A 25,933-nucleotide genomic window follows, 5' to 3' on the forward strand; every position below is an offset into this window, starting at 1 on the left:
AAGGAGACTCCCCAGCCTCTCTGGGCAGCCTGTGCCAGGGCTCCGTCACCCTCAGGGTAAAGAAGTTTTTCCTCGTATTCAGATGGAACTTGTTGTGTTTCAGAGTGTGCCCATTGCCCCCCATCCTGTTGCTGGGGACCACTGAAAAGAGCCTGGCCCCATCCCCCTGACACTCGCCCTTAAGGTATTTGTAGGCATTGATGAGATCCCCTCTCAGTCTTCTCCAGGCTGAACAGCCCCAGCTCCCTCAGCCTTCCCTCATCAGGGAGATGCTCCAGTCCCCTCATCATCTCTGTAGCCTCCGCTGGCCCCTCCCCAGTAGCTCCCTGTCTCTGTGGAGCTGGGGAGCCCAGCACTGGACCCAGCACTCCAGGTGCGGCCCCACCAGGGCAGAGCAGAGGGGGAGGACCCCCTCCCTCGACCTGCTGGCCACCACGCTCCTCCTGGTGCCCCCCAGGGTCCCACTGGCCCCTTGGCCACAGGGCACACCGCTGGCCCATGGGCACCTTGCTGCCCACCAGCACTGCCAGGCCCTTCCCCGCAGAGCTGCCCCCCAGCAGGTCACCCCCAGCCCCTGCTGGTGCCTGGGGCTGTCCCTCCCCAGGGGCAGGACCCTGCTCTGGCCTTTGCTGAAGGTCACTGGGTCCCTCTCCGCCAGCTCTCCGGCCTGCCCAGGCCTCGCTGGATGGCAGCGCAGCCCCTGGGGCACCAGCCGCCCCTCCCGGTGGGGTGTCACCAGCACACGTGCCGAGGGGACACCCTGGCCCTGTTCCCTCTGTTCTGTGCAGGAACACACACTGCAGTGTTTGAAAACATGCAGACCAGATTCCTACAACTACATACTCTCACACTCTACAACTCATACAACTACAACAAATGACATGCTTGACGGGGTTGTGCTACTTGTGAAAGCAGCTCAGAAGTGCAGTATTTTATAGTTATATATTATCAGGCAAAACAAAATCGAGATCAACTGTGTTGATTAACTGCCTACAACTCAAATGCCACATCCCAGTGTAGGTTGTCCCTGCTTGTGAATCAGACTCACGGCCCAACCTTAAATTATTTAGGATCTTTTGGAAATTATACAAATTAATTGTGGATTTTCCTTATCGCTTTCATGTAACAAATTAAAAAGTCTTAATTGGAAGAGTTTCCTATAATTTCTTTTTAATCCTGACTCAAGTGTTCTTTTCAAGTATATGATCCAGTCACGTAACTGTTATATTTAATGAAAGAAAAGTTGTGCTGCCTTTCAGCCTCGGCGTTCATGTTATTTTGCATCAATGAATCTCTGACCCTAATAAGCACAAACATTCCTATAGACTTTCTTATGCTCTTTCCTTTTTTTAATGAGGAGTCTTCTATTTTGGACACTATTATTAAAATTATTAGGAAGATGCACCTTTTAAAAGCTGAGAGAGGTGATTGCAGGAGAATCTTAAGCTGTAACAGCATAAAATTTCACCAGTTCAAGTGTTTAATTATTTAGTTACAGAAGCTTTTCAGGTTAAGATGGGATGCTTCAGGTTAGAGCTGTGGGCTTTATTTCCAGTTATGCTGCTGACTAATTCTCTTTAGTTGAGCAGATCACTTAATTCTGTTTTTGTTGCTTTATCTATCAGTAAAATAAACGTCTTGCTCAGTTATACTGAGAACAATAACTAATATAATTAAACAGAATAGAATCAAATATTTAAAAGAAAATTAGGTCTTTGTTCCATCATTTAGGAAGTGTTTCATATTTTGGGGATATATGGTTTGGCTTTCAGAGGTACTGTGCTTTTTTGTGCTACTGAGACTCTTTTGTTCATATTCTGCACCCATGGAAATTAAACTGTATAATCTTAGCTCATAAAATGGACAGAGATATTAATTCAGTTTAGTTAAGTAGCAGTATTTTCTTTACTGTATCTTTAGAAAAGAAAAAAAAAAAAGAGTTCTCAGTAAGAAAACATGTAAATCACTAGTATTAAAATTTCCCTGCTGTTACAATTACAAGCAGAGCTACAGAGAGACATTTGGGAACAAAGGAAAGATGTCTCCTTCCTTTCTATGCCTATAAGCAAGCTCTGAAATTCAGTCTTTAAGTCAGCCACAGGAAATGCTCCTGAAGCACCCAATGCCAGTTCCTACCTCCTTTTTACATGAATGACAAAGACGGGAAATAGGAGCCTGGAAAGGTATCACAGGCTACTTTTAACTGGTTCCTGCCTGAGGATTTTGGCCAGGGCAATCAGTCATCCAGTATGGCGAGGGCGAGGTGGACCATGACCCTCAAAATTGAAGTTTTGCCTGATGACTCTTTCAGAGAACACCATTCACCACCTAATGCTGGCTGCAGCACTTACTGGCTAGATACAAAGCAGGAGAGATGCTTGAGATTAGCTCATGAAAATCCAGTCAGTTCATAGCCAAGTCTGCACAATAACTTTCTTGTTTGAAACCGTCATTTCTGAGATGCATTATTGTTTATTTTCAATATACATCTCAAACATCTTGTTCTGGTCTCTGGTCTCTGGTCTCTGAAAATCCCCTTGAAACAGTTCTTCCAAATGATCGAGCACTAAAACTCCAGACGCAATATTCAAATGCTTCTGAGTATTGCAAGAAATTTAAACCCACATTTTTGATATAGGTTCCATAATCAGCTTCAAGTGTATTCAGGATAAATGACAAAAAAATTGACAGAATGTGTCACTCCACATGGGATTGCTACAGTAACAAGCTAATGGAGCCATTTGCTAATTCAAATCTCGTCCACAGTGATGGAAGTTAATGACAATTATTACCTGACAACTGTCTAAAGGCCAATATGAGAAATGGGTTTGGAGATTGCAGTTTCATTCCTGTGGACAAGTTTCCACATCATAAAAATCATCACTCCATCTGTCACAGTAATTGCTAGACTCTCAGCTCATCAGAAAAAGCAAGAATAGACGTAACCTGGAGAACAAATTACTGGTTTTACCCCAAGAGATAGTTATTTGAGCTGAGAAATGAAATATTACCGTGGAGACAAGGTAAACAAAGCTAGCCTGTGGCTACCTATGCTTTACCTGTTGAGTGAAGAATAATTTGCAGGGTTGTAGCTGTACTCAAAAAAGCAAGAAAGCTTACTGGTTAGAGCAAAGAGCTGGGAACTGAGAAATTTTCCAGTACCTCTGACAGCTTGTATGACCTTGGAAAATTAAGACTTTACTTCAATTTTGTCCAGTTGTGAAATATGTGATACGCATCCACAGGAACCACCAGCAGCCCTTGGATTTAAAAGGTATTTCCAATGGGTGCCGACTGCATGATTTTCTGCAGTACATAAAAAATGATCATTACTACCAAGTAGAGTGATAGGAGACATCATGGAAAACAGGTGGGGCCTCTAATTGCAGTGTAATTTGTCATGGAAATGCAAAAGAACTATAAGAGTAATAATGAACCTTCTCGCAGCCCTGGGCCAGTCTTGTTTTACACTACAGTTATCCCACCGGTGTAACATAGTGCTGACTCAGGTCCCCAGTTTATTTTGTGTTTAATTATCACCATTTATTATTGTTGACAAAAACCCTAGATGTAGATACTTGCAAATAAGTCCTTTTCTGCTGGTTTTGCCAAGTCAGGTAAGGTCTGACTTTGAACAGGGTATGTCTAAAAATATGCTTGTGATAGAGAAATCAGGAGGCAGCACTCAGCTGAGTCTGTGCTAGACCAGTGATACCGCAAGCCTGTTGGAGGACACTGTTGTGGAAGGTGCTGCAAAACTGAATGAGCTGGTCAGACTAGATCCTCATCTCATGTAGCCTCTGATCTCACAGCACTTTACTGCTGCTGTCCAAAAAGTATAAAATACTCATTCATGGAATAGTCAGACACACATCAATACTATGATTAAAGAAACCTCCTGACATGATGGGATCCACCTCCTAGATCTGCGCTAAAATTTCGATATGTTTTCGTTTTCCTTTTGAGATTTCTGCTCCCCCCCCACACACACACACACTATCAGAACGGACCTGTACCTTTGTGGGTCTATGAGGATAATAATAATTTCCCATGGTAAAGAGAAAACTGATTTCAGTAGCCACAGGCTAAAACATTGGGATCAGATTCTTCTGCCACTTCACTGGTTTTAAAAGCACATGCAACCATCATTAGGAAAAATGTAACCAAATGGTTATATATTTCTCATGTTACTGCAGAAATATTTATTGATCAGTACTCATTACATTTCCTATTTCAAAAAAGAATTTGTTGCTTTTTGAAAATATTGACTATATAATTGGAACCATCTGTCTGTGGAGACTTTAGTGTGATACAAGTAGTGATAATCATAACCCCCAAAACTTTAAGACGCTTATTTATATTTGAGTTGGACTGAAGTCTCAACATAACTTTGGGATATTGTTGTATGTTGTTCCCTGATTCAGTCTGGCAACGCAAATATTACAAAGGGGTTTATGAAAATGGGGAAAATAGCAGAGAAAAAAACAAACAAACAAAAAAAAAACCTGTGGGAAACACACTCTCCTTTATGTATATAGTACTTTTATGTATGTAAATACAGTTAGTGAGATGTTTTTAAATACAACCTGGACTTTGAATAAATACTGTCCTTATTTTAGGTTAAGCTTTCGTTTTGGTGTGAAGCACTGCTGAACTTGTTTTCTTAAGGACTTAAATTCATTTTCATGTACATATAGCTATAAACATTTGTAATACATAAGAGACACAGAAGACATGGAATAACGTTTTAAAAAAATACTGATTCACTAGCCTAGTGAGAAAATTGGCTGTTGTAAAATGCAAGATGAGCTTTCAGATAATCTCATCAGTCAAAGTCCAACTGACTTCCAATAAAATACAGATTTGGAAGTACCTAAATTACATTTGAAAGTGAAATATGAACTACTAAAGAAATACAGGCCAGAGGTATATATACAAGAATATCTGCTTAAATTCCATAGTTTGGCACATGGTTGCTTTGCAAACCATGGCACTTTCACTCTGTATCTCAGTTTGTATATTGAATTTTCCATCTCTTCACCTCTCAGGCAGAAAGTAGTCTGAGTAGATTTAGACTAGTTAGATCTCTTTACCTGCCCCCTTCAAATTCCTAATGAAAGCAATTTCACTCCAGTTGGTTTGTCTTGGTATTTTCTCAATTCCCTATTTGGTGTGAGATATAGTAGCTCAGTCCTTCATGAAGGATATTTTAAAGCGATTACTGTGTTTTGAGTGGCTGGAGGTGCTATGTGCTTGGCCACCAAAATTGTCGGGTGATTACTTAAAAATGGTTTGTTTGGTTCCCTTTTCTTTTCTTGTAGACTTAACTTCCAATGGTGTAACCTGCAGTGAGATCTAAATATGACTTCAAATCTTTAAAATTTCTCTTAGAGCTTTCACTTCAGTTCAGGATACACATGAGGAGTTGGAAGGATAATTTATGTTATCCCAGCGGACTGGGGTTGTGCCTAATGGCAGTCAGTTTCTCTTCCCACTCCATAGTTTCTTTGGTGAATTTGCATAAACTCTATAATCTTTTCATGAGTTAGTTCAGTGTTTTAAAAGTGTGTTTGTCTGTAGGAAATTAGAAAGCCTGACTATACAGAAAGACAGAAATGCTTAAGAATATTGATTCATTACAGGGAGCTGTTCAGACATGTTCTAGTGTGCAGCTCTAAAGCTGTAGAGCTCACCTTGCATCCAAAATTTTACCAAAATGTGATTTTAAAAACCCCACAAAGCAACGAATGAAAGCTCTTCGGGAATTGCTGATTATCAATATCCCCACAAGAGAGGGTGCCTTTCCTGCTACTACCTTGGGATCTGAACCAAAATCCGTTGGAGCTTGGAAATACTGGCACTTTCGTTTTGTAACTGAAAAAGTGAAGGGGGAAGATTTAAAGTTAAAATGTTGACAATGTGGGTTATAGAGTTACTGTGCTTCACCATAGTTTCTTAAGCGTCAGAGCATTTATACTGGATTGATTTGAGAAGTAGTACCGGGGGGATGGGGGGGAGGAATGCAGGAAAGGGAGGGCATAAAGAGGGATACTTAATTTTTATTCACTAATACAAGAGAAATGCAAAACCCTGAACTTCTGTTTTTGATAGGAAACATTGACAAAGACAAGAAAGAAAAAACTGCCATTGATAAAACATAAGTATGTATGCAGTGGTATTCAGTGTCAATTTGCAGTAGTAGGACAAATTGACATAGGAGTTCATCATAGGCCATAGTTATTATGAGCTGCTTATCAATAAATATGAAGTCACTGGGAGACATTTTTACTGTTTTGCTAAGAAAGAAAAGAAAAAAGCCCACACATTAGGTATTCAGAAAGGGTTACAAGCTCTAAACATGCCTGAATTTTGTGGAAGTCTAGTTATGCAACTGACCTTTTTGGGTTGAACCTAAATTTAGCTAAGTTGTCATTGTAAATTTGCATGTAGCATTTTTAAATGTTTTGGGATCTTAAACAATTTATTCTTTTAAAAGGTTTTTATTTCATTTTTAAAGAATAGCACTGGAAGAAGCTAGCTTATCTGATTTTTTTTTGAATAATGCTTGTAGTGCATAAAACTGCAACTGTTACTGCATAAAAAGCAAGGTCAGTGGAAGTGACAAGACAGTAAAATACTTCTTTTGTAGCAGACAGAGGGAAGGAGAGAAGGATTTAGTTTGACTTTCAATTAAAATTTCAGTGTTGTTAAGGAAACACTGGAACAGAAACATTACAAACCCCAGAGAGATGCAGTTAGTTTCTTTTTCTACAGTATTTCCAAAGTCCACGTAGAAAATGCATCATTCCACAGCTAATTGGAGTTGCTTACAGTATCTTTGGAGAATCATTATAGTTCTTGCTTTTATGCTGTTGAAATCACTACATTGATGAAGTGGGGGCAGGGGAAAGAATTAACTACAGTGTGAGCGTACACTTGTATATGTTCTTGCACGTCACAAATTACTCGTGATTTGATTACACTGCTTTCTAACATCTGAATTCTGAATAGCAATGACTGTATCCTTAAGAAGAGCTTTCCTAAAAAGCAGGCTGAGACCATCATAGTAAATTACCCTGTTTTGAGAGACATAGCATTAGCATGCACACCTGAAATGTACTGAAGCCCAGATGGGGGAGTACACAGTGGGGAAACTAAATGTCACTTGCTAGTACTCAGTGGTAGTAGAATGCATCTGCAGAATGCAGTGCAAGACCATTCAGATACTTCTGAGCTGGTTCTAGACAAGTTAGGTTAGCTGATGAAGCAATCTAACCTGCTTCCAGTAAATGCCCGCCTTGATTAATAGTTGACTTGGGAATAATCAGCAATATGTATAGACATTTCAGCTGCTGATCTAATGAAGATAGCATAAACTGTAATCAGAACTGTTAGCCCGTTCAGGGTACAGTGACTAAGAGTTGCAGGTAGGAGGACTTATGTAGTATCTGTGGTATCTGTGGCAAGAATGTGGCTGTACAGGCTTGGCTGGAAGCAGAAGTCATACAGGTTTGGTTAGGATACAAGCTCACATAATACTGTCGTTACACCATGCAGAAACAAATTTGCTTTTGACATTTCAGATTCAGCAGTATGAGTGAAGGTTGTTAATTTTTCATAGCAAGACTTTACAACCATTTTATATATTATACCACTTCAGTGAAAGTGTAAAAAAGTCTTGTATGAAGACGTCTAAAGTAGGCAATGAATTCGTGAGTGTCACTGAAATCACAGATGCCATCTACAATCTTGAGGCTCAAATGATTGAAAGTTCTCCTGGTTGGTATGTGCACAGCAGTTAGAAAAGGAAGTATGCAAAGAGGGAAATTTCTCCTGATGGAAATTTTAGCGTATTTTCCCTAATGTATTTTGCCTGGTTTCCCAGATACCTCTTGTAGTCATCATTCAGCAATTAGCATTTGTGTTGGTATGCCGCAGATTACAGAACTGGGTCTTTCAGCTAGGGTACTGGAAGTTTGTGCTTTGTAACGAAAAATTCAAGATCCAAACCATAGTGGCAATGATCAGAATACTGGAATAGTGATCAGCCTATTTCTTTTCCTTGCCTTTCCTATTTTTTTCTCATGCAATCTTGTGCAATACCATAGCGCTTTGAATTAATGACAGGAAAGGTAGACTCCTGTTTTGACAAAAATGGCATTAAGCAGCAGGTGTCTGCAGAGGAAGATCAGTACAATAACAAAAGCAGATCATATCTCCGTGAAGTCAGAAGGAGAATTACACTGACTTTGTTGGAGCTTGGATAATCCAAGAATAAACATGGCAACATAATACTATAAGCAGATTCATACTTTAATGTCAAGGCTAACTTCCAAATCCCATGACATCATGCTTTGTAGCATCTGAAAGACTGTTTCTCAAAAAGCCACAGTCTATTTGAGTGTACTACTGAGCATCCTTCATAAGGAATAACATCACATGGGAAATAAATTCTTAAATGATTGGAATGGTATATCTATTTGCTGTTGACTTAAATAAAACAAGCAGCATGGACTATTGCTGAGGAGTAAACCTTAAAAAACCATGCTGCTCTATAAAATTGTAGTTCTTAGTAATCAACACTATGATAAGAGAGAGGATTTTTATAACAGTTAATGTAAAATAGCTTTCCAGTAGGATAGAATATGCTGGGGTTTTTTCACATCAGATTTATATAATTTTGTCCAGGCAATGTTTCATGTTTTCATGTTTAAATTTTCCACAATAAAAAAAAAAATCAGCTTAATTAGTGTCAACTAACAGAAATTCAACATTGATGCAATTTAGGAAATGACAGGTTTTCTTCAGTTTGCCCACAGAAATGGTGAATAGCACAAATTAGTTTTAGTCTTGTCTACCTTAATATTGCTGCCATTACTGTAAGAGTCTGGACATCTCATTTATCTGTGTTTTTTTTAGACAGGGAGCAGTCAAACAGAGAGAGTTAATGGCTTTACTAAGGTCCTAAAGGAAATCCACAGTGAGGCTAGAAGTTTCAGACTCACTTGCCAGAAGGAGCAACAAACAAAACACATAAATCAAGAATACAGTTGTGCGAATTTAAATTTTAGTATCATATATAGGAATTTTAATCAGTGTAATTATCTTTTTGAGGTTTTGAGATAGCTTCAATTGACTTGGAAAATAAATTGCTGGAAAAAAGTGGAAGCCACCATTTGACTTGGAATGTTGATTCGCAAGCTGACTAACCAATATGCAGGAATTTGGCAGTATTATCAAGGGACTTTATAAAGCAAAGTCAATTAAAATAGGTCTCTCAAGGCTTAAACCAGTCTCTAAATAGAGAGCAAGATGAGCTGTGGTGTGAGAAGAAATTGTGTTTTCTTCTGTTTTACCTCTATTCTTAGTCAGAGGTTTACACAATGTAACATTTACTGTAAGAATATTTAATGGGTCTGGATTGCCATCTGTGAAATACATAAATTGAAATCATTAATATTTTCTGATACTCACTTATATATTGTGCATTTGTATTGGAAGGGAAGAGTTGGTGTTTGGGACTGTTATGCAGCAACGTCTGATTGGTATATAAAAGGATTCTGTAGCTACAGTAGCTATCATAGTTTTAATAATAAGATGCAAATTTAAATGCATTTAAATGCCTCAAAGGTGTGGAATGTCTCCAGACCTATCTTTGTGCCAGGAGAAAAAAACAGCAAACCGTTACGCTTAACTTGGGTACAAAAATGAGCATTTTATATCCAGAAGTAACTGATGAGTGGAAGAACCTTCTTTGGGTTTCTTAATGTATTTTCCCAACTGTATTTGGAGAATTCCACTGATTAAAAATACGATTATTTAAACAGGTATTTTATATAATAGTTGATACCCATGATAAGTTGGAAGAGAGGCATAACTTGGAATAAAATAGTATATCAAAGGAATTCTAAACACAAGAGCCTATTGCCATGGAATTTCCTGCCAATCTTGCAAATGCAAGATTTGAAGATGTGGATGACCATCCAATGCATGGGCTTATCCTCCATCAGTTTTTTTGCATCATCTGAGTAATCCATATTTCATATGTGAAGTGTTTCATTGATTGCAGTGTGTTCATAGGTTTTCCGCAGAGCTATTCCATCCTCAAAAATAAAACAGGGAGAACTGAAGCAAAAACCTGCAATGCTAGCTCAGTTCATGTGCACAGGATAAATATGGACAAAAGATACCCATCTCCAAAAATAGCTTCCTTGTGTGGCTATTTTTTTTTTTTTTCTACAGTGGTGTTAAATGACAGTGGAATTCTGGGTTTAGCCCTTGTTAAGATTGGATAAGTTGCTGGTGTAAATCCAACTGTGACCATTTTTATTTATCGATTAATGTTTTTTTGTGCTTCCCTGTCTGTCAGTTATTCATATGTTTTCTCTTAAACAACAGTGTTTTTTGTCAGTGTACCCAGTGCAATTGGTTCTGGCCAAAACATTTGGGAACCAAAGTACAAAGGCAATTGCAAAGAGAAATTATTAGTTGGAAGCAGCAAAGAGAGATGTAGTTCTAGATAAAGCTCTTTATCTAATAAGTGAAAGCTGAAAGTAGAAAAAACATGACAGCATCTTCACCTTTCACACTAAATTAACCTTGAAATAACCCAAGAACCTTGGGTTTGCTGGCTGACTGATGCAAAGATTGTAATTGTAAGAAATGACCACTAACCTGCAAGAAATATTTGAAAAGTTTAGTGAAGAAAACTCAGGCTGTTGTCCAGGATTTATACTATTAAGTATCTTAATGACATTAAATCACTTCCTAGAAGGATCACAAATTGACTATCAGCTTAGTCGTGTATGCATGCTTGCTAATTTCGCACATATTCTAAAACCAGTTTCTAATGTTTTACTCAAATGATTTATCTATTGATTTTGTAACTAAACAATTTGCCTTAATGACTGTCACAGGCTTAGAGTAAAATTCTTCATAAATTCCTTTCACAGTTCTGTTCTAAATAGATAAATTTCTCTTCAAAGACTGAACTTAGCAAGCATCTTTAAATAAATGGTGGGGTTTATGTCGATTTAGGGATATAAGGATTGACATAATGGAACATATAAATAATCTATCTAACCCATCATTCATCTAATCCAATTTATGGCCTGTAATCAAAGACAGGCAAAATTAGTTAGTAATATGCTTGGACAATATTACAGTGATCTACTATGGGAGATGCTTGTGCCTGACACTCCCACTGTGAGTAACCCCAGAATGAGAAAAGAGATTTTTTTTAAAAAAAAGTATATCTACTTCTAGCGTGTACTTCATTCTTAGACCTCATAGTGTAAAATGTTGAATGCTTCCCATGAAATGCAGAGTAACTCCAACTTCTATCAAATTAAAAAGATCCAAGAATCTTGATTCCTATAGATTAGTTTAGAAACAAGAGTTTAAGCTATTGGATCTCTTCACTATTCATCTTTCATTTTGACAATACCTTTTTGGTACTTCTGCATTTTCAAATTACCACTCACTGCTGTTTGTATGCATTGTGTCGGGATGCCATTTGTTTCTGTGCATTATGTTATTTCTACTTTTGCTTTTCTCTCTGTGTATTTCTGGAGGATTTCTGTTTTTTGTGTTTGGTATAGCTGCACATGCACACATGCATGCTGGGCTGGTTTGAATGACATAGAAAGTGGCACTAAATAGCAGCTTATGTAGGGATTACATTCTCACCTCTGGTCTGTTAAACAAGACAGATATTCAACCCATATTCCTAGCTTGCACAGAGATAATGTATATCCAGATAGGAGGGATAACATTATCAGAAGGTATCACACAGGTGCAGTAAACATTGTATCAGGAATAACTGAAATATAAAGTGTGCTGTTCTGATAGATTTTAGATGGTAATCGTACATTAATGTTCTTTCTGTTGTGAGCATTCTTTTTGTTTTAATGAACAACTTCTGTGGGAGCTGAATACACTCCTTTTCTGGCCTTTTCACCTTGACAGTTGCTGTAATTCATTGCAGTGCACACAGGAGAGCTAATAAGTACAAAGAAAATGAACTTGGTCTTATGCAGAAACAGTATTAAAACTTAAATTTCTATAGGAACGTTTTTATTATGCAAATATAATGACACAGCATGTCATGAGATATAGAAATGTTTTTTAATGGCATGGTATGGTTTGGCATCAGACAGTTTTTCATTGCTGTTTTAAATCACTTTAATTAATTATTATTATCCATATGCTTTATCTTGAATGAGTAAAATTCAGTGCGATGACTCTACCATGAAAAGAATTTTATGTGCTTGTTTCTCTTTCGATGGAGATGGATAGAAACTTTGCAAATTAGTTTAATGGGTTGCAGTGATATGAGCTCTGTCATTAGGCTTATTTATCTATGATTTCCCTACTCTTTAAAAAAGAAACAGATGCAATATAAAAGTTCTATGAATTATTTTTCAAGTATCATCTTCAGTACAAAGAAAGTCAACCCTCCCTTGAGAAGAGAAAGCAAAGCTAAGCTGTTCCAGGCATTAAGTGCAGTATTGCAAGATCAGTATAACCATTAAGACATAATCTGTGTCCATTTCATTAATGACAAGATTGCTCTGACAGAGTTCTGTGTTAAAATCACATTAGGCTTCCTTTTTTTTAATCCTGAGTTGGAATTAGGTCTCTGATTCCTGAAGGGAACTCTCAACAGTCATACAAGTGGTATTCATAACTTTAAATGAACTTCTCTGGGCTGTGGTGGAAAAGTACATGAAAATGTGAGGCCTTTCCAGATTTTTCTAGTGTCTGTTTAACCAGTTGTTTTCTGATCCTCCTGTCAAGTACGTTATGAAATTGAATTTCCACAAAAACAGTCCAGTTCATCCAGTTCTATCCACAACAATAAACCAGTTCATCTAAAATTTCTGGTATTAACTCTTTCTGAAATTCAAGGTCTTACTAGCTGTTAGCATTGTTACGAACAATTTACTAGTAGTTTACATTATTTCAGAATTTATGCTGTATTCATGGACTACAAAGTAGGCAAGCTTTTTCTTTAGACAATAAGAGCAATTTCCTTAATGGAAAACGTCCCTACTAATTTTTCTCCCCCTACCCACCCACCCCTCCCCCGCCCCATGAAACTGGTAAATACTTGTATGATGTCGTATGATGTGCAAACTGGTAAATATTTGTATGATGTTGTATGATGTGCAATTTTGTATTTTTGGACTGCAGTTCTTACATGATTCTCCTTGCTGTACCTGTATGAGTTTTCCTAAAGCTACTGAGATACTCTTTGATTTTTATCCAAGTTTTGCCATGCAAGGTTTCTTATAAGTGGACCCATTTTTCAAGTCCTTGCTAAGGTCTTTCAACAGTTGACTAAACTGGAAAGGGATTTTGGTGCAGATATTGCTGTTGTTACTTGCACAGAAACCTAACGAGCTTTCTATGCAATAAATACATTTCATTGCAGAAGCATGGCGCAGCTCTAGAAGTACATCAGAAGTTGTGTTGGGGGACAGAGATGTCAGGGGACAGTGGTGTTGGGGGACAGCAGTGTCCCAGCATGGGGACCCCCCGTGGGCCGCAGCCCCTCAGGCCCAGCTGGCTCCATCCAGGGCCCCTCATCTCCATGGCATTCCAATACACTCTGTAATTGGTAAAAAAAGTAAATCTCAAGTCATCCTACTAGCCTGTCAGTTGTATTATTATTATTGTTGTTGTTATTGTTATTATTAATATTACTGTAATGAATATGAGGAATTATAAAGCTCCATCTGGAGTTCGAGTACTCCCTGATGAAGTTAGTTTGACAATTACACCAGCTGAAGACTGAGGTTTACATGTCAAAAGATTTGCGAGAAGTGAAAAACACGTAGGTATGTAGAAAAAAAGAAGGGATAATGGTAGAAGAAAGGAAATCTTACCTTCTCAGTTGCTTAAGCAAAATCAGATGGAAATGGTCATGAACACAGCAGCTGAGTTTGCTCCAATTACAGCTGTGGCAGAGGACGTAGTGCTACTTTCATGAATTTAAATAGGGAGCATTTGCTTAGGAACAACAGAAAATTTCCTGATGCACTGCATGGCTTCCCAGTTACCTACACCTTGTGGTACCCTGGTACCAGTGCCTCATAAATACGATGCGGAGTTTTTAGTTCCTCATGGAGAAAGCAGCTGTCACCCTCCTCCCTGCTCTGACATGATCCTTATGTAATTTGACATCACTAAGGTTTTTTGCCATGCTGGTACACTTGAATGCCATACCTCATTTACTGCTTGCTATCGCTCCTAATTCTCTTCTGGCATTAGTGTTTTCCGAGCATCACCGTTCCAATGAATTGCACAGGGTATAAGAGAAGGCTGGCCGAGGTCAAGCCTTGCAGCCACAGGGGCAGCGCCGTGAGGAGAAGGGATTTAGAAGGGGAAAAAACACCCCTTCCAAAGTATGGGGAGAAGATATAACAAAGGAACATAATGAATTAGAAGGATGGGATGATAGGGAGAAAAAAAAAAAAAAAAAGTATGTTATAACAGAAATCAGTACCTAACTGACATATAGAAGAGAATAACCTCCCAAAAGAGCAAGGTATCATGTCTAAGTCATTAAAACAGGTCTCATGTTTGCTATAATTTGTTCCACTTAATTTTGTATAGATTTGTAACAGTAATTTTTTTGTACATTTTTAACTTGGTATGCCTAACTTCCTCAATGCTGTGCTCTTCACAGTACTGTGTAAGTCTGTACTTACCCTACATGGGGACATCAGAGTACATGTGAAACTTCACCGATAGTATATCCTCTATGATGTACTCCTTTAAACAGCATTCCTAACTATTCTCAGTTCTCCCCATGCATTCCAAACTTCTTCAGCTGTTTTAAATATTATATTTCAAACTAAAATAACAGATAAGCATACTTTTTATATTTTAAAGCTTATTGTTATCTCCTGCAATTATCTCAGATGTAAAGAAAGCAGATCTGAAGTCAGGGGATATTTTGCCACTTTGAAGATAGGTGCTGATTTAGGCTCACTGCTAACAAAGGTGGATAATTAGCTTTATTCCAGGAGCTGAAGCGTTCCTCTGAGTCACAGTTTCACCTTGCATTCTTCCTTATTGCTTCCTTATTCCTATATGATGCTAGTTTAGGGCTGCAATTACAAATACTTCAAGTTGCAAAATGTGGATAACCACTTCTTTGTGGATACTGTTTGGAGAAAGAAAGAAGGAAGGAAGTGAAAGAAGGAAAGGAAGGAAGTAAAGGAAGAGAAGGAGGGAAGGAGAGGTCAGCAACCTTGTTGACTTGTGCAAGGGAAATTATTCCAGAGAACCTGAACAGAGAGGTAGTGTTGTCCTTATTTTACATATTTGTAGGCAGAGTGACAGCCTAATCCTTCATTTTGTTTCTTTACTGTTTTCCACTGGGTAGGTGTTTAGCCTAGCAATGCTATTTGTAGAATATATGTGCAGATGCCATTTTAAAAAATGAGTTATTGTTCCTAAGTCACTCCAAAAATCCTCATTGCATGTGCCTGTGCATGAAAACTGGTTACATCTCATGTTTGGCTTTGGTGCCTAAGGGTGATCTGAAAGTAGCACAGTTGAATGTCCTGTTCTCTGAAGTTTCCTACTTACCTCTGATGGGAGACTGTGGTTAGTTTGACACTTCTAATATGGGTCAGTAACTGTTAGTACTGGATATTATCAAGCTGTTTGTAGCAGGGAGAAAATTAATAGCAAAAAAGCACTCTCTTGTCTTCTAATTAATCCCACAGGAGAGCAAAAACTCATTTAAGTTAGAAGTTTAGCCATTGGCAGCATCAGGAAAAACTGGTTTCACTTCACTGAGCTGAATTAAAACTCCACATTAATAGAGTTAAAGCATGTTGTCTTCTTAAACTCTTATATCCATCAAAGCAAAGGCTTAGAAGCTTTATAAACAACTGCACTGCTACCTTCCATCCTTGACATAAGAAACAACATGCTGAGAATACATCATAAAACCAAAGCGTCAGCGTTCCCTTCACTGTTCTCCAGTGGACCTTCTATATTGTATTGATCCATCTTTGTTCTTTCTGTATTGTGAATAATGAAGAATAACTCAGAGCCCTAGTTTGGGGGATTGTTTGTGGAGTTTTTCTGCACAGAACATATTGATAGACAAATGTGATTTGTATACTTTTCTTCCGCATGGCAATTTCAGAACTGGGACCTCAAGAATGCTGCTCCAAAGCCATTTTTCAGGGAGGTCTCTGTCTAGCCTGTGCCACTAGCTGCATCACTGCTTCCTTATGAGAAGATGCAGGTCAATTGATTTAGGAAGCAAATAATGAGTTTTATCTGTCACTTTTGACTTGTCAAAACAAAGATACATGAAAACAAAAGGTTTCCTAAATCAGGGCTATATCAAATAATGAACAACTGTTCTTTGTTGATAGGAGGTAGGTTGGAAGAAGAAAACTAATGACTTTTCTGTGTGTAAAAGCAATGTGTATTGTTTTTATACAAGCAAAAGAGACCAAGAAAAATTTTGGATTGTAACAACCATCTTTTTCCCCCCTCAATGCATTAGGCAGGCTTTGGGATGAACTTTGATTTGAGTGTCGTGCAGTCTGATCCCTTTGTGGCAGTTTGTCCATATTTATGGTTGTCAGATTGCATTATAGAATTTAAAACACAATAAATATTTATCTATTGTGATTGTGTCATCCCAGGTAGGGATTTCACTGGGATATTGTGTACTGGCGAAAGCATCATTTGTGAAGGGAAGGTGGTAGTTCATGTGGTCCCTGCAGGGAAAGAGGGGTTTATGATACTGCCTCCAGCTGCAGTGTCACCCACACGGCAGGAGTGCTTTCAGAGCATCCTTGGGCTAGAACAGAATCAAATCTAAGGAGAATTCTTTTACTTGCCTTCTCCGATACTATAATACTTATTGATATTCTTATTTTCATAATAAACATTTAAATCAATATGTTGACACCAGGCTGCTCTATTTTTAGTATTTAACAAAGTCATGATATGGCAGGCCTTGCCTAAGAAATAGGTTTAAAACAAAAAACAACTTAAACATTAAAAAAAAAAGAGGTTGGATTCTTCGTTCCCTGTTTTACCCTTTATTATCCAATTATAATCTCATTCTCTGTTCCGTCACTCATATGAATTGTCTTACAAGAACACTATTCCCTTTGTCTCAATGAACTAAAATGAAATAGAAGTTAAAACTGGTATTTGACAGGATGCAAGTCATTTCTTCAGGAAAGATCCATTTTGTGGGGCTGTAGTACTGAGTAGTATATTGAAGTGTGATTACTTTGTATTATTAAAACTACCTAGACATTCATTCTGTATCATTTCAGAGAAACAGTAGCATTTTTATAAGCCTAAATGTTGAACTTTGAATGCTTACATCTGTGAGTGTAAGGACATGATACTTACCTTCATGTCTCAATCGGGATGTAAGTGTCTATCTTTAGGTATTCATCATCAAAAATGTTGGTGGCAGTAACTCAGAAGTGTTACTTTCTTTTGTGCTACAAAAGACATGACACATGTATGAGTGTGTCTTTGACAGAAGCCACCAGCAGCTTTATCTTTTAAATAAATCAGTAAGGAATGGTATCAAACTGTTATTTGTGTCTCGAACTGGATAGTCACTTGTGTAAAGCAGTGATTAAGCTGCATTTTTTATTTTTGTGTGTCACTATTCATGACGATACCTTAGAAGACATAAGCTTGCATTGAGCATCAGATTTGGTTTTTATGATTATGCACAAAAGAGTTTTCATATCACCATTTATGAATTATTTTAATGAAAAATCCAAGGACTCATTTGAACTCTATGTCACACGTAACTAGGATTAGAAAAGCATTTCTAATGAGTGGAATATTGCCAATAGCTGAGCCCCTCACTTGCAAGGAGTGAGGTATAAGGCTCTTTTTGCAGCTTTGCCTAAGGAAGGAGTCATTCCAGTGAGGGATACCAATGACATCTAGTGCTTGAATGGTTTGGTAATTTCAGGGGAATACTGAATTGAAATTGTGGCTGTGATTCATAATTGTTATGGGATTACATCACTTACTAGAACATCTGATATAATAGAAAATAATATTGCCACCCTAGTCTTTTTTTTTTCACTCCATCATTGGAATGTGTTTTGTTTTCCCAAGGATCCACACTTCCCTCTGAATCGTCTTTGTCCAGCATGTCTGGATAATCCTTTGCTTAATTTGCTACTTCTTGCCCCAGCCATAACAGTACTGTGTGAGGGTAACTACAGCAGGTTTGGTGGCACAGCACAATTTCTCTAGTGGCTGAGGAGAGTGGTTCGTGTGTGCTGGGCACCTTGCCCTACTGCTGAGATGTTTGCTAGACACAGGATTTTCTGAAAGGGGTGAATATCCTCTTTTGGCAAAGTAGGGTTTTGGAAGTGTTCTAGACTGGACACCCAAAAGCAAGGCACCTGGTGCTGCTAATCACTTCTGGAACTGCTGTTTGTTCTCGGTTCAATTTTGCATTTCAACAATGATTTTCTTAGAAAGTTCATAAACAGCATTTTTACCAACCTTTCCAAATAGGGATCATATGTTTTAAACAACAATAATTTGCATATATCAAACAATGTCCCATTTTTTACGCATACATGCATAATGAAATCCAGTAATAAATTTATGAGAGTGAAGCCAATACCAGCTCTAGATCTAGGTAGGTCTATGTTCAGAAGGGTAATCTGTTCCATGTTAAAGAAAAGTATATGATGTCAAACAGGGATCTTTTATAGAGGCTTAGGAGGTTTTGCTAATCTGTAAATGCCATTATGAATAGTATGGCCACAAAATTATTAGTCCTGCTTTATCCATTATATACAATGTTTAGAAACAGTGAGATTATTACTTTCAGGTTTTGCACAAAATAGCCTGGTTTAAGTATCAATCGTCAAAGGTAGTTGAATTCACGAGTAAAATGCAGCATCGCTGTGGAGACTGAGAGTCTGTTACAGTGATCAGACTGGCCCCTTTCCTCATTTTGAATATTCCAGTGTAGGAGCAATAATTCACCGTTCTATAAATTACTTTGGTGAGTGTGGCCCATTTTTTGATTTGCAACATCCAAACTTAGTCACATCCCAAGAGCTTACTATTAAATATGGTTTCGTGATGGTGTCCAGTTAATAATTCTGTAGAAAAAAAGGAAATGATTAGGTTTTAGTACTTAGCATCTGGAAGTCCTACCTTTAACGGTCTCATAATTTTGCCTATTTTAAGGCTGGTCAGGGTTATATAATTAAGTTTGCTGTAGTAAAAATAGGGCAATGCTGAAATTTTTGGGGAAAGGGAAACAAAACTTTTGGAATTGAAGCCAGTTTGGCTAGCTGTACTTGGACACAGGTATTGTGGCTCTGGCCATAACAGTATGCCACGGCCCTAGTAAGGAGGAGATCTTGAAACAGGGAGAAGTGGCTTAAATGTTTTAAGGCAAAGGGCCAAATCTGCTGTGGCTGCTCAGTTTCCCTTTCCTATGATATTTGAATTTTCCTTTGAAAAACAAAACACTACCCAGCATTTATGAAACCCAATCCCTGCATGAAATCTTCAGTTGCTGCCTTGCCATGCCTCGTTAAGAGGTTTTTATCCCCCACAAAATATGTAGCATCTGTTGCAAGAATATGAGCTGCTTGTTTAAAGTCTCCATTGTATAAAGTCTCCGGCAGTATAGCTCAGGCATGGCTTTGCCATCCTTCTCTGAGAAACAGACCTTGACATACAGTGTGACTTAGAAGCTCGTGACATAGATCATCGTCCCTCCTCTCTGCGGGTTCCTGTTCCTTGTACCAGCTGTATTCTTGCATCTCTTGATGCAACTTCAAGTAATAAAATTTCTGAGAGTCAAGCTGCACAGTGAAAAGATGAAGGAGTTGTGGCTTTGCTGTGCCACTTCTGTCTTATGTATATGGGGGGAAAATTCAGGGGAGAGGCTCTTCCCTTTGTTATTACTTTTGTGTGGGAAGCCAGTACAGGAACATAAGGATGTATGTTCCCTTCCAGCTCTGTAGAGGGAGAAGGGCAGAAGACAAGACACAATCTAAACTTTAGTTTTTTAAGAAATGCATAAACACTAAAAAATGTATAGTTTCAAAATATGCATGCTACGTTATTTGCAAGATGCAAACTTAATGTGAAATTTTAACCAATATCCATTAAATAGTCTGCAATATTTGTTGAAATCCACTATTCTGCTTACACCATGGTGCTAGAGACTCATGATACTCCTGTACATCCTATGTTTTGCTATAAAGCAGATAAAAAACTCTGTAGTTCTACTTAGAAAAGGAGTATACTTTCCCACAGAACTTCTGAAATACTTAGACTAAGGATGAAAACTAACAAGAAACGAGAGCACAATGGTCACAACAGGAAATACCAACAGGTCTTTTGTTTGTCTTGTGGCATGATATCATGTGTAACAACTCTATGTGCTGCAGAAGAAATCCCATCTTTTCTGTCAGACAAACAGTATTGGCTATGCTACAGGGTAAAATGCACATAAAACAGATGTGTTGCTCACTAATGTCAAACATCTTAGCTTTTAATGAAAGTAAAGTGTGCTTCTGAACAAGCAGCTCGAGTTTTATACAAAGCTTGAAAGCAAGACGATATTTGCAAAATCTGCAACATTCTACAATCAGTGAAATCAAAATGACCAAAAGATTTATTTTTAATGTGTACTTTGCATTATTAATACTGAGCCTCAGTATGTGATGTAGCCATTTAAACTAAAGAGAAGATACACCCAGTTGTTTGTTTGTTTGTTTGTTTGTTTGTTTGTTTTCTTTTAAACAATTTGTCTTGGATAAGGAATATAATTTATTATCACAGAACTGCCTTTGATGATGTGTTGCTATCCATTTATATTTACATGAATAGTAGTGGTACAATACTATTATACAATATTACAATACTGAAGTTAATGTATGCTGTGTAATTTATAGGGTTTATGTAACATAATAACTATTTTTGACATTCCGTAGTCGTGACAACATAACATATGAGAAGCCAATAGATCTGAAGATTTTCAATCAAGAACATTTTTCTTTCAGAGTCTGTTTTGCTTAGAAAAAACATCATGTTTATTTTCTAAATGTTGTGTCTTAGATTGATAAAATTTCATGTGGAAAAACTCAAGCTACGTAAAGTCTGATAGAAATAGTGACTGTTGGTTGAAATTTGTAAAATTTGAAGTTACATTATGATGCAATTATAAGCAGTGCATGTCCTCTTTTACTGAGCATTCTGCCTGAGAAACACGGAGAATTAGATTGATAATGTTATCATTTACTGTTTTACCTTCTGCTCTGAAATTAACTTTGCATTTTATGCTTAGTATATTTGGCAGAACAACTAGCATCTGAGTTATTTTAAATGACTGAACTGTGTGTGTATACATATATTTTGAAAAAGAATAAGAAAGTTAAAGGGAATTACTCTCTTCATTGTCTGCTTTTAATGAGGAATGAAACCTATTTTAAACAAGCGAGATTGTAGGACTGAGCTCTTTTTTGAAGAGATGAGCATCACTGAAGTCAATATGCTTTAGACACGTGTAAAACAATCTGGTTGTTATTTCTGTTTTGGCATTAGCTAAATTGCTAGAGACAATAAGAACAAGAGAAACTTCTATTTCTTTAACAAATGCTTTTCTTTATTCTTCCTTGGTCATACAGTCATTCCCAGCACAGCACTGCAACGCGTCCACCCACAGTGAGCTTGCAGCGGACCATTTCTGTGGAAGGGTAAGATGATTCTCTGTTGAAGCTGCCTGTAGAGCTCTCACATACCACTAAGCCAGGCACTGTACTACCCATATACAAATAGTTGTTAATGTGGTTTTTATGTAGATGCATACCACAGTGTTTAGGTCTGTGAGATAAAATAAATAGTTTCAAATTAGTGCTGATCCTCCCTAGATACTTAGACTGAAAGGTTTTGTTTTCAAGGAGACAAGAATATCTGTCACAGAGATATTTCAAATAAAATTTCTTCATCTTACTTGACAAGTGTTAATATTTACGTGTGTTAGCTGTAAAATGGTTCTCACTAATCATGGAAATACCCAGTCAAGGCTTACTTTATTTTCTTAACGTATGCATGAGTTCTTTTTGACAAAGCAGTGTCACAAACTAAGGATGGAGAAGTAATGATAGGAATAATAATGCTGTGCTGGTGTATATCTGTGTATATTAATGTGTGAATCGTGGAAGCATAGCTCTGAGTACTTAGCTGACTCCATTTTAACAAAAATAATTGGGTAAAATATGAATAATTCACAACCACAGTTAATATTCTTGCATCTTTACGATATTAGAAAAGCTTATATTTGACACTGAAACACAGGTTGTATTGCACCGACTGGTGTAGTTTACAGAAAATGTTAGGTTTGTTTCTCCCCTCCCTTAGAAATGTAGAACTGTTTGAAGTATTTTGTAGGAATGGGTAATAACTTGTCATCAGCTGCTGTCACATCCTATTTCAAAGATTTTCTTTCTTGTAATAAAAGTAAGAATCAAAAGTTTCCACAGAGGAAAGATGTCATTTTGTTGTATTCTGGTTTCTGTTACAAACCTACTATGGTGCAGTCAGAAAATAAAAAGCTAGATATGTGAAATAAACCACTTCTAAGCAAAGCCTGTAATGTTTTTCTCACAAGTCTCATTTTTTTCTTTCTTATCGAGATCTAAGATCTAAGTTTTTGATGTTTTATTTAAAATGTGTAGGACAGCTGTAGTAATTATTCATTGAAAACAAGACTGAATAGTGAAATTGCTGCAGGAAAAGTGCATATGGCTTATGGGCTGTCACCTGGAAGCTAATGCTATAAATGAAGCCCTCATCATTCAACCTTCTTGCTCAAAACTAGGCTAATTTCAAGTTGGACCAGGTTGCTAGGGATCTTCAAGTGAAGCTGTGATTATCACCAAGTGTGGAGATTGTACAATTTGTGGGGAACCTGCCTCAGTGCCTAAACACCCTCATTTTGGATTTCTTTATCATGAATGTGTGTCATAATAAAGTCCCCTGTCCTTTCCTCAAACCAACTCATTAATAAATTGACATTTGAAATAGAACTGAGGTTTGAGAACAAGTTTATCAATTAAAATGGTGATTGAATTACAAAAAAAAAAAAAAAGGAGGAAAAGAAAAAAAAAGAATTTGTTAAATTGAGATTTAAGGAAATATATTATTTTATGATGTCTCCGACTTTGTCTACTGGACTCCATAATTCAGGAAGTATCCTTGTAGGTTTAAACTCCTATTCAAATTTGGAAACCAATCTGCCTTAATTGATTTTTAGATAAATTGCAGAATCTGTGCTGGCCATGCAGACAACTTGCATATATTGTGTATGAATCATAAGAGCACAGGAAATCTGAAAATTGATACTACAAAAAACAGCAGGCCTCCTGCTGTTCAGGAGATAGAAGAATATCTGGTTTGTAATTATTACTAATCAACTTAAATTGAGTCATATTTCTTTCCACATGGGAAACTGGGACTGTTAGCCTATTAACACTGCTGAGCAAAAATAAGTAAGCAACTCAACCCTAAATATTTCATTATTTTAAAGCTTGATTTATTCTAACATTTTTGTGAAGTCCATGCTGCTAAGTATGTTTATAGGTAATTTGAGGTCAAAATAAAGTCATTCTTCTCTTTCAGGAACTGGGTTTCCATCAGTAAAGTCCTGTGTTTAGGTGACCCATATTGCTTGTGAGATGCACTTTATAAATAGTTGCTTTACCTGCAAGGCATCCCTAGCACACAGACTTGTGGCCTGTATGCTGGCTGTGTGACTGACTGTGTATGTGTAGTCACTAAAGTAATATAATTATTACTCCTATGAAGGAGAAATGAGATATGGGAGGGTTAAAGAAATACAGGGGGAATTGCATTCAATGGCATTTATTCCTTTCCACCCTGTGGAATATGTGATAATTGAGCTGCGTAGAATAGACACTTAAATGTCTTAATAGTTTTTTTTTTGATCTAGGTGATGGATTCATACTTAAAAACAATTGGGGGGGGGGGGGAATGTCTTCTGTGTACTTCACATACAGCAAAAAGAACTAGTAGCAAGAGAAAAAAAATAAAGATATTCAAGCTATGTATTCTTCTGTACATGAGTTGAACGGATTTTATTATGTGTATAAAAGCATGAACTTCACAGGTGTTTGATGTCATTGTTAGTGCAATCTAATTAGTAACTTCCCTAATGGTTTATTTACATGGTTGAAAAACAAGAAAACTATAATGCTTGAACTGGGAAATATTGGTTTGCGTATCTTGAAATAGTTTTGGTGAACAATTTGCACAGTGAATATCCAAAATAGGAAAAATATTGGATGAAAAGCTAAAACCTGTTGTTTGGAAATCCTCCTGTACTATCGCATGAAGCTATAATGTTAGTGGTGTAGGATAGTTATTGTCTCTGCAGTTGACATTTAGACTAAATTGTATTTTAACCGCTACCAGTCATCTCTTCTGCTGAGCTGCTTAGAAATGGGGATTTCAACTTACTTGATCAAGAGTGTTTTGATGGAAATTTTAAACAAATTTATCAACGTGACTGAGTATGTCGAATATATATAAATATTTATACATGAATAAACAACATTTGAACCATGACTAAGGGTAAGATTTTTTATTTTGAACAGGACAGATTTGTGGTTTGAAAGTGTCTTATATAAAGTGATTTTGGATGCTTCCTACTAACGGAGTGTGTATTGATACTTTGAAACATGGCTTAGAGGCACTGCTATTTTTAGGTATTCTCTTAGCCTTTGAATACTTTCTGTCTCCTGACAGTGCAATGTAGTTGCCTATTACCATTTCCATCTCGTCTGGCTTTGTTTACCAACTGAAAAGTGGAACATTCATGGTAAATGAAGCCACCGAATACTGTAAGGAATAGTTTATAGGAAAGTGGTTTCAATATGGAATCAATAGTTTTTAAAGGCAGGATGCAAAGCAACCTTTCTAGTATGGGGTTGCCTGTGCTGATTATAGCAGGTGGAACAGAGGTGCAGTTTTCAGGATTTGTTTTGATTATTAGCATGTAAATAATGCACCTCCTGGATGAGGGAAGAGATACAAGTGCTTACAGGAGACAAAGTATAAATGAATAAGCATACTGGAATAATCATCTCCCTTGTCCTGTATTGTTGCTCAAGAAATCAATGAGATTTTACAAATCTAGGAGACGTACTCCTGTGCATTTAAAGTAAACGTCGGGTGTCTTGTTAAAAATACAGAACAGTTTTTCAAATAAGAGATTATTCCTGTATGCCAGTTCCATCTTGCTAGCTTTAAGCAGAAAATGTTGCCTGGTGTGCAGGCTTTAATTTCTCTACCAAAGACAACAATGAAAGACTGTTAAGGTCCAGAGAGGTTCCCACAAAACAAATAAAGTTGCACATGTATAAGCCAATGCACTCATGCATGCATCAGTCAGTTTGAAGCCTGGCTCCCAGTAGGTTGCCTTGTATTAAATATATGTCAAAGTTTGTGACAAGTTAGACATGATCTTTGCAGAATATAAATGCATTAAAAATTTAGTCGGTATTAAAGTTAGGATAAAGTATTGCTTCTACAGTGAATGCCAACATTCAATCAACAAGAAATGCCAACAAAAACCTAGTCAAATAAAGAGATAAAATACTTGTTTCAAGCAGAATGGGTGACTGTATTCTATTATCTTTTGCTATGCATTATGAAAATTGTACGTCCCATTAAAGGCTGAATGCTTAGTTGTTAGTACATCTGCATTTAGTAAAATGAAATAGTAAGTCACGAATCAATTGCAGGCAATGAAAATGAATGCTCTTGCACATGGCTAAAACACTGTCTCAGTTTAAGAAGGCAAAGTTACCCCTCCGGACTGTTACGCTCATTGTGACAGCAATAGATAAGAGGC

At 37.3% G+C, this 25,933-nt stretch overlaps 1 protein-coding gene across 20 annotated transcripts in view; it reads left to right on the forward strand.

Moving 5' to 3' along the window:
- Window positions 1-25,933, forward strand: part of DLG2 (discs large MAGUK scaffold protein 2) — a 1,042,746-nt gene that overhangs the window by 774,004 nt on the left and 242,809 nt on the right. For all 20 annotated transcript variants that reach the window (XM_040583241.1, XM_040583240.1, XM_040583242.1 and 17 more), the window contains one exon: window positions 21,687-21,755. In XM_040583241.1, the coding sequence (XP_040439175.1) occupies window positions 21,687-21,755 (69 nt within the window). The remainder of the gene's footprint in view (window positions 1-21,686; window positions 21,756-25,933) is intronic.

This window comes from Falco naumanni, chromosome 2 (assembly GCF_017639655.2).
Source record: "Falco naumanni isolate bFalNau1 chromosome 2, bFalNau1.pat, whole genome shotgun sequence".
Taxonomy (NCBI): Eukaryota; Metazoa; Chordata; class Aves; order Falconiformes; family Falconidae; genus Falco; species Falco naumanni.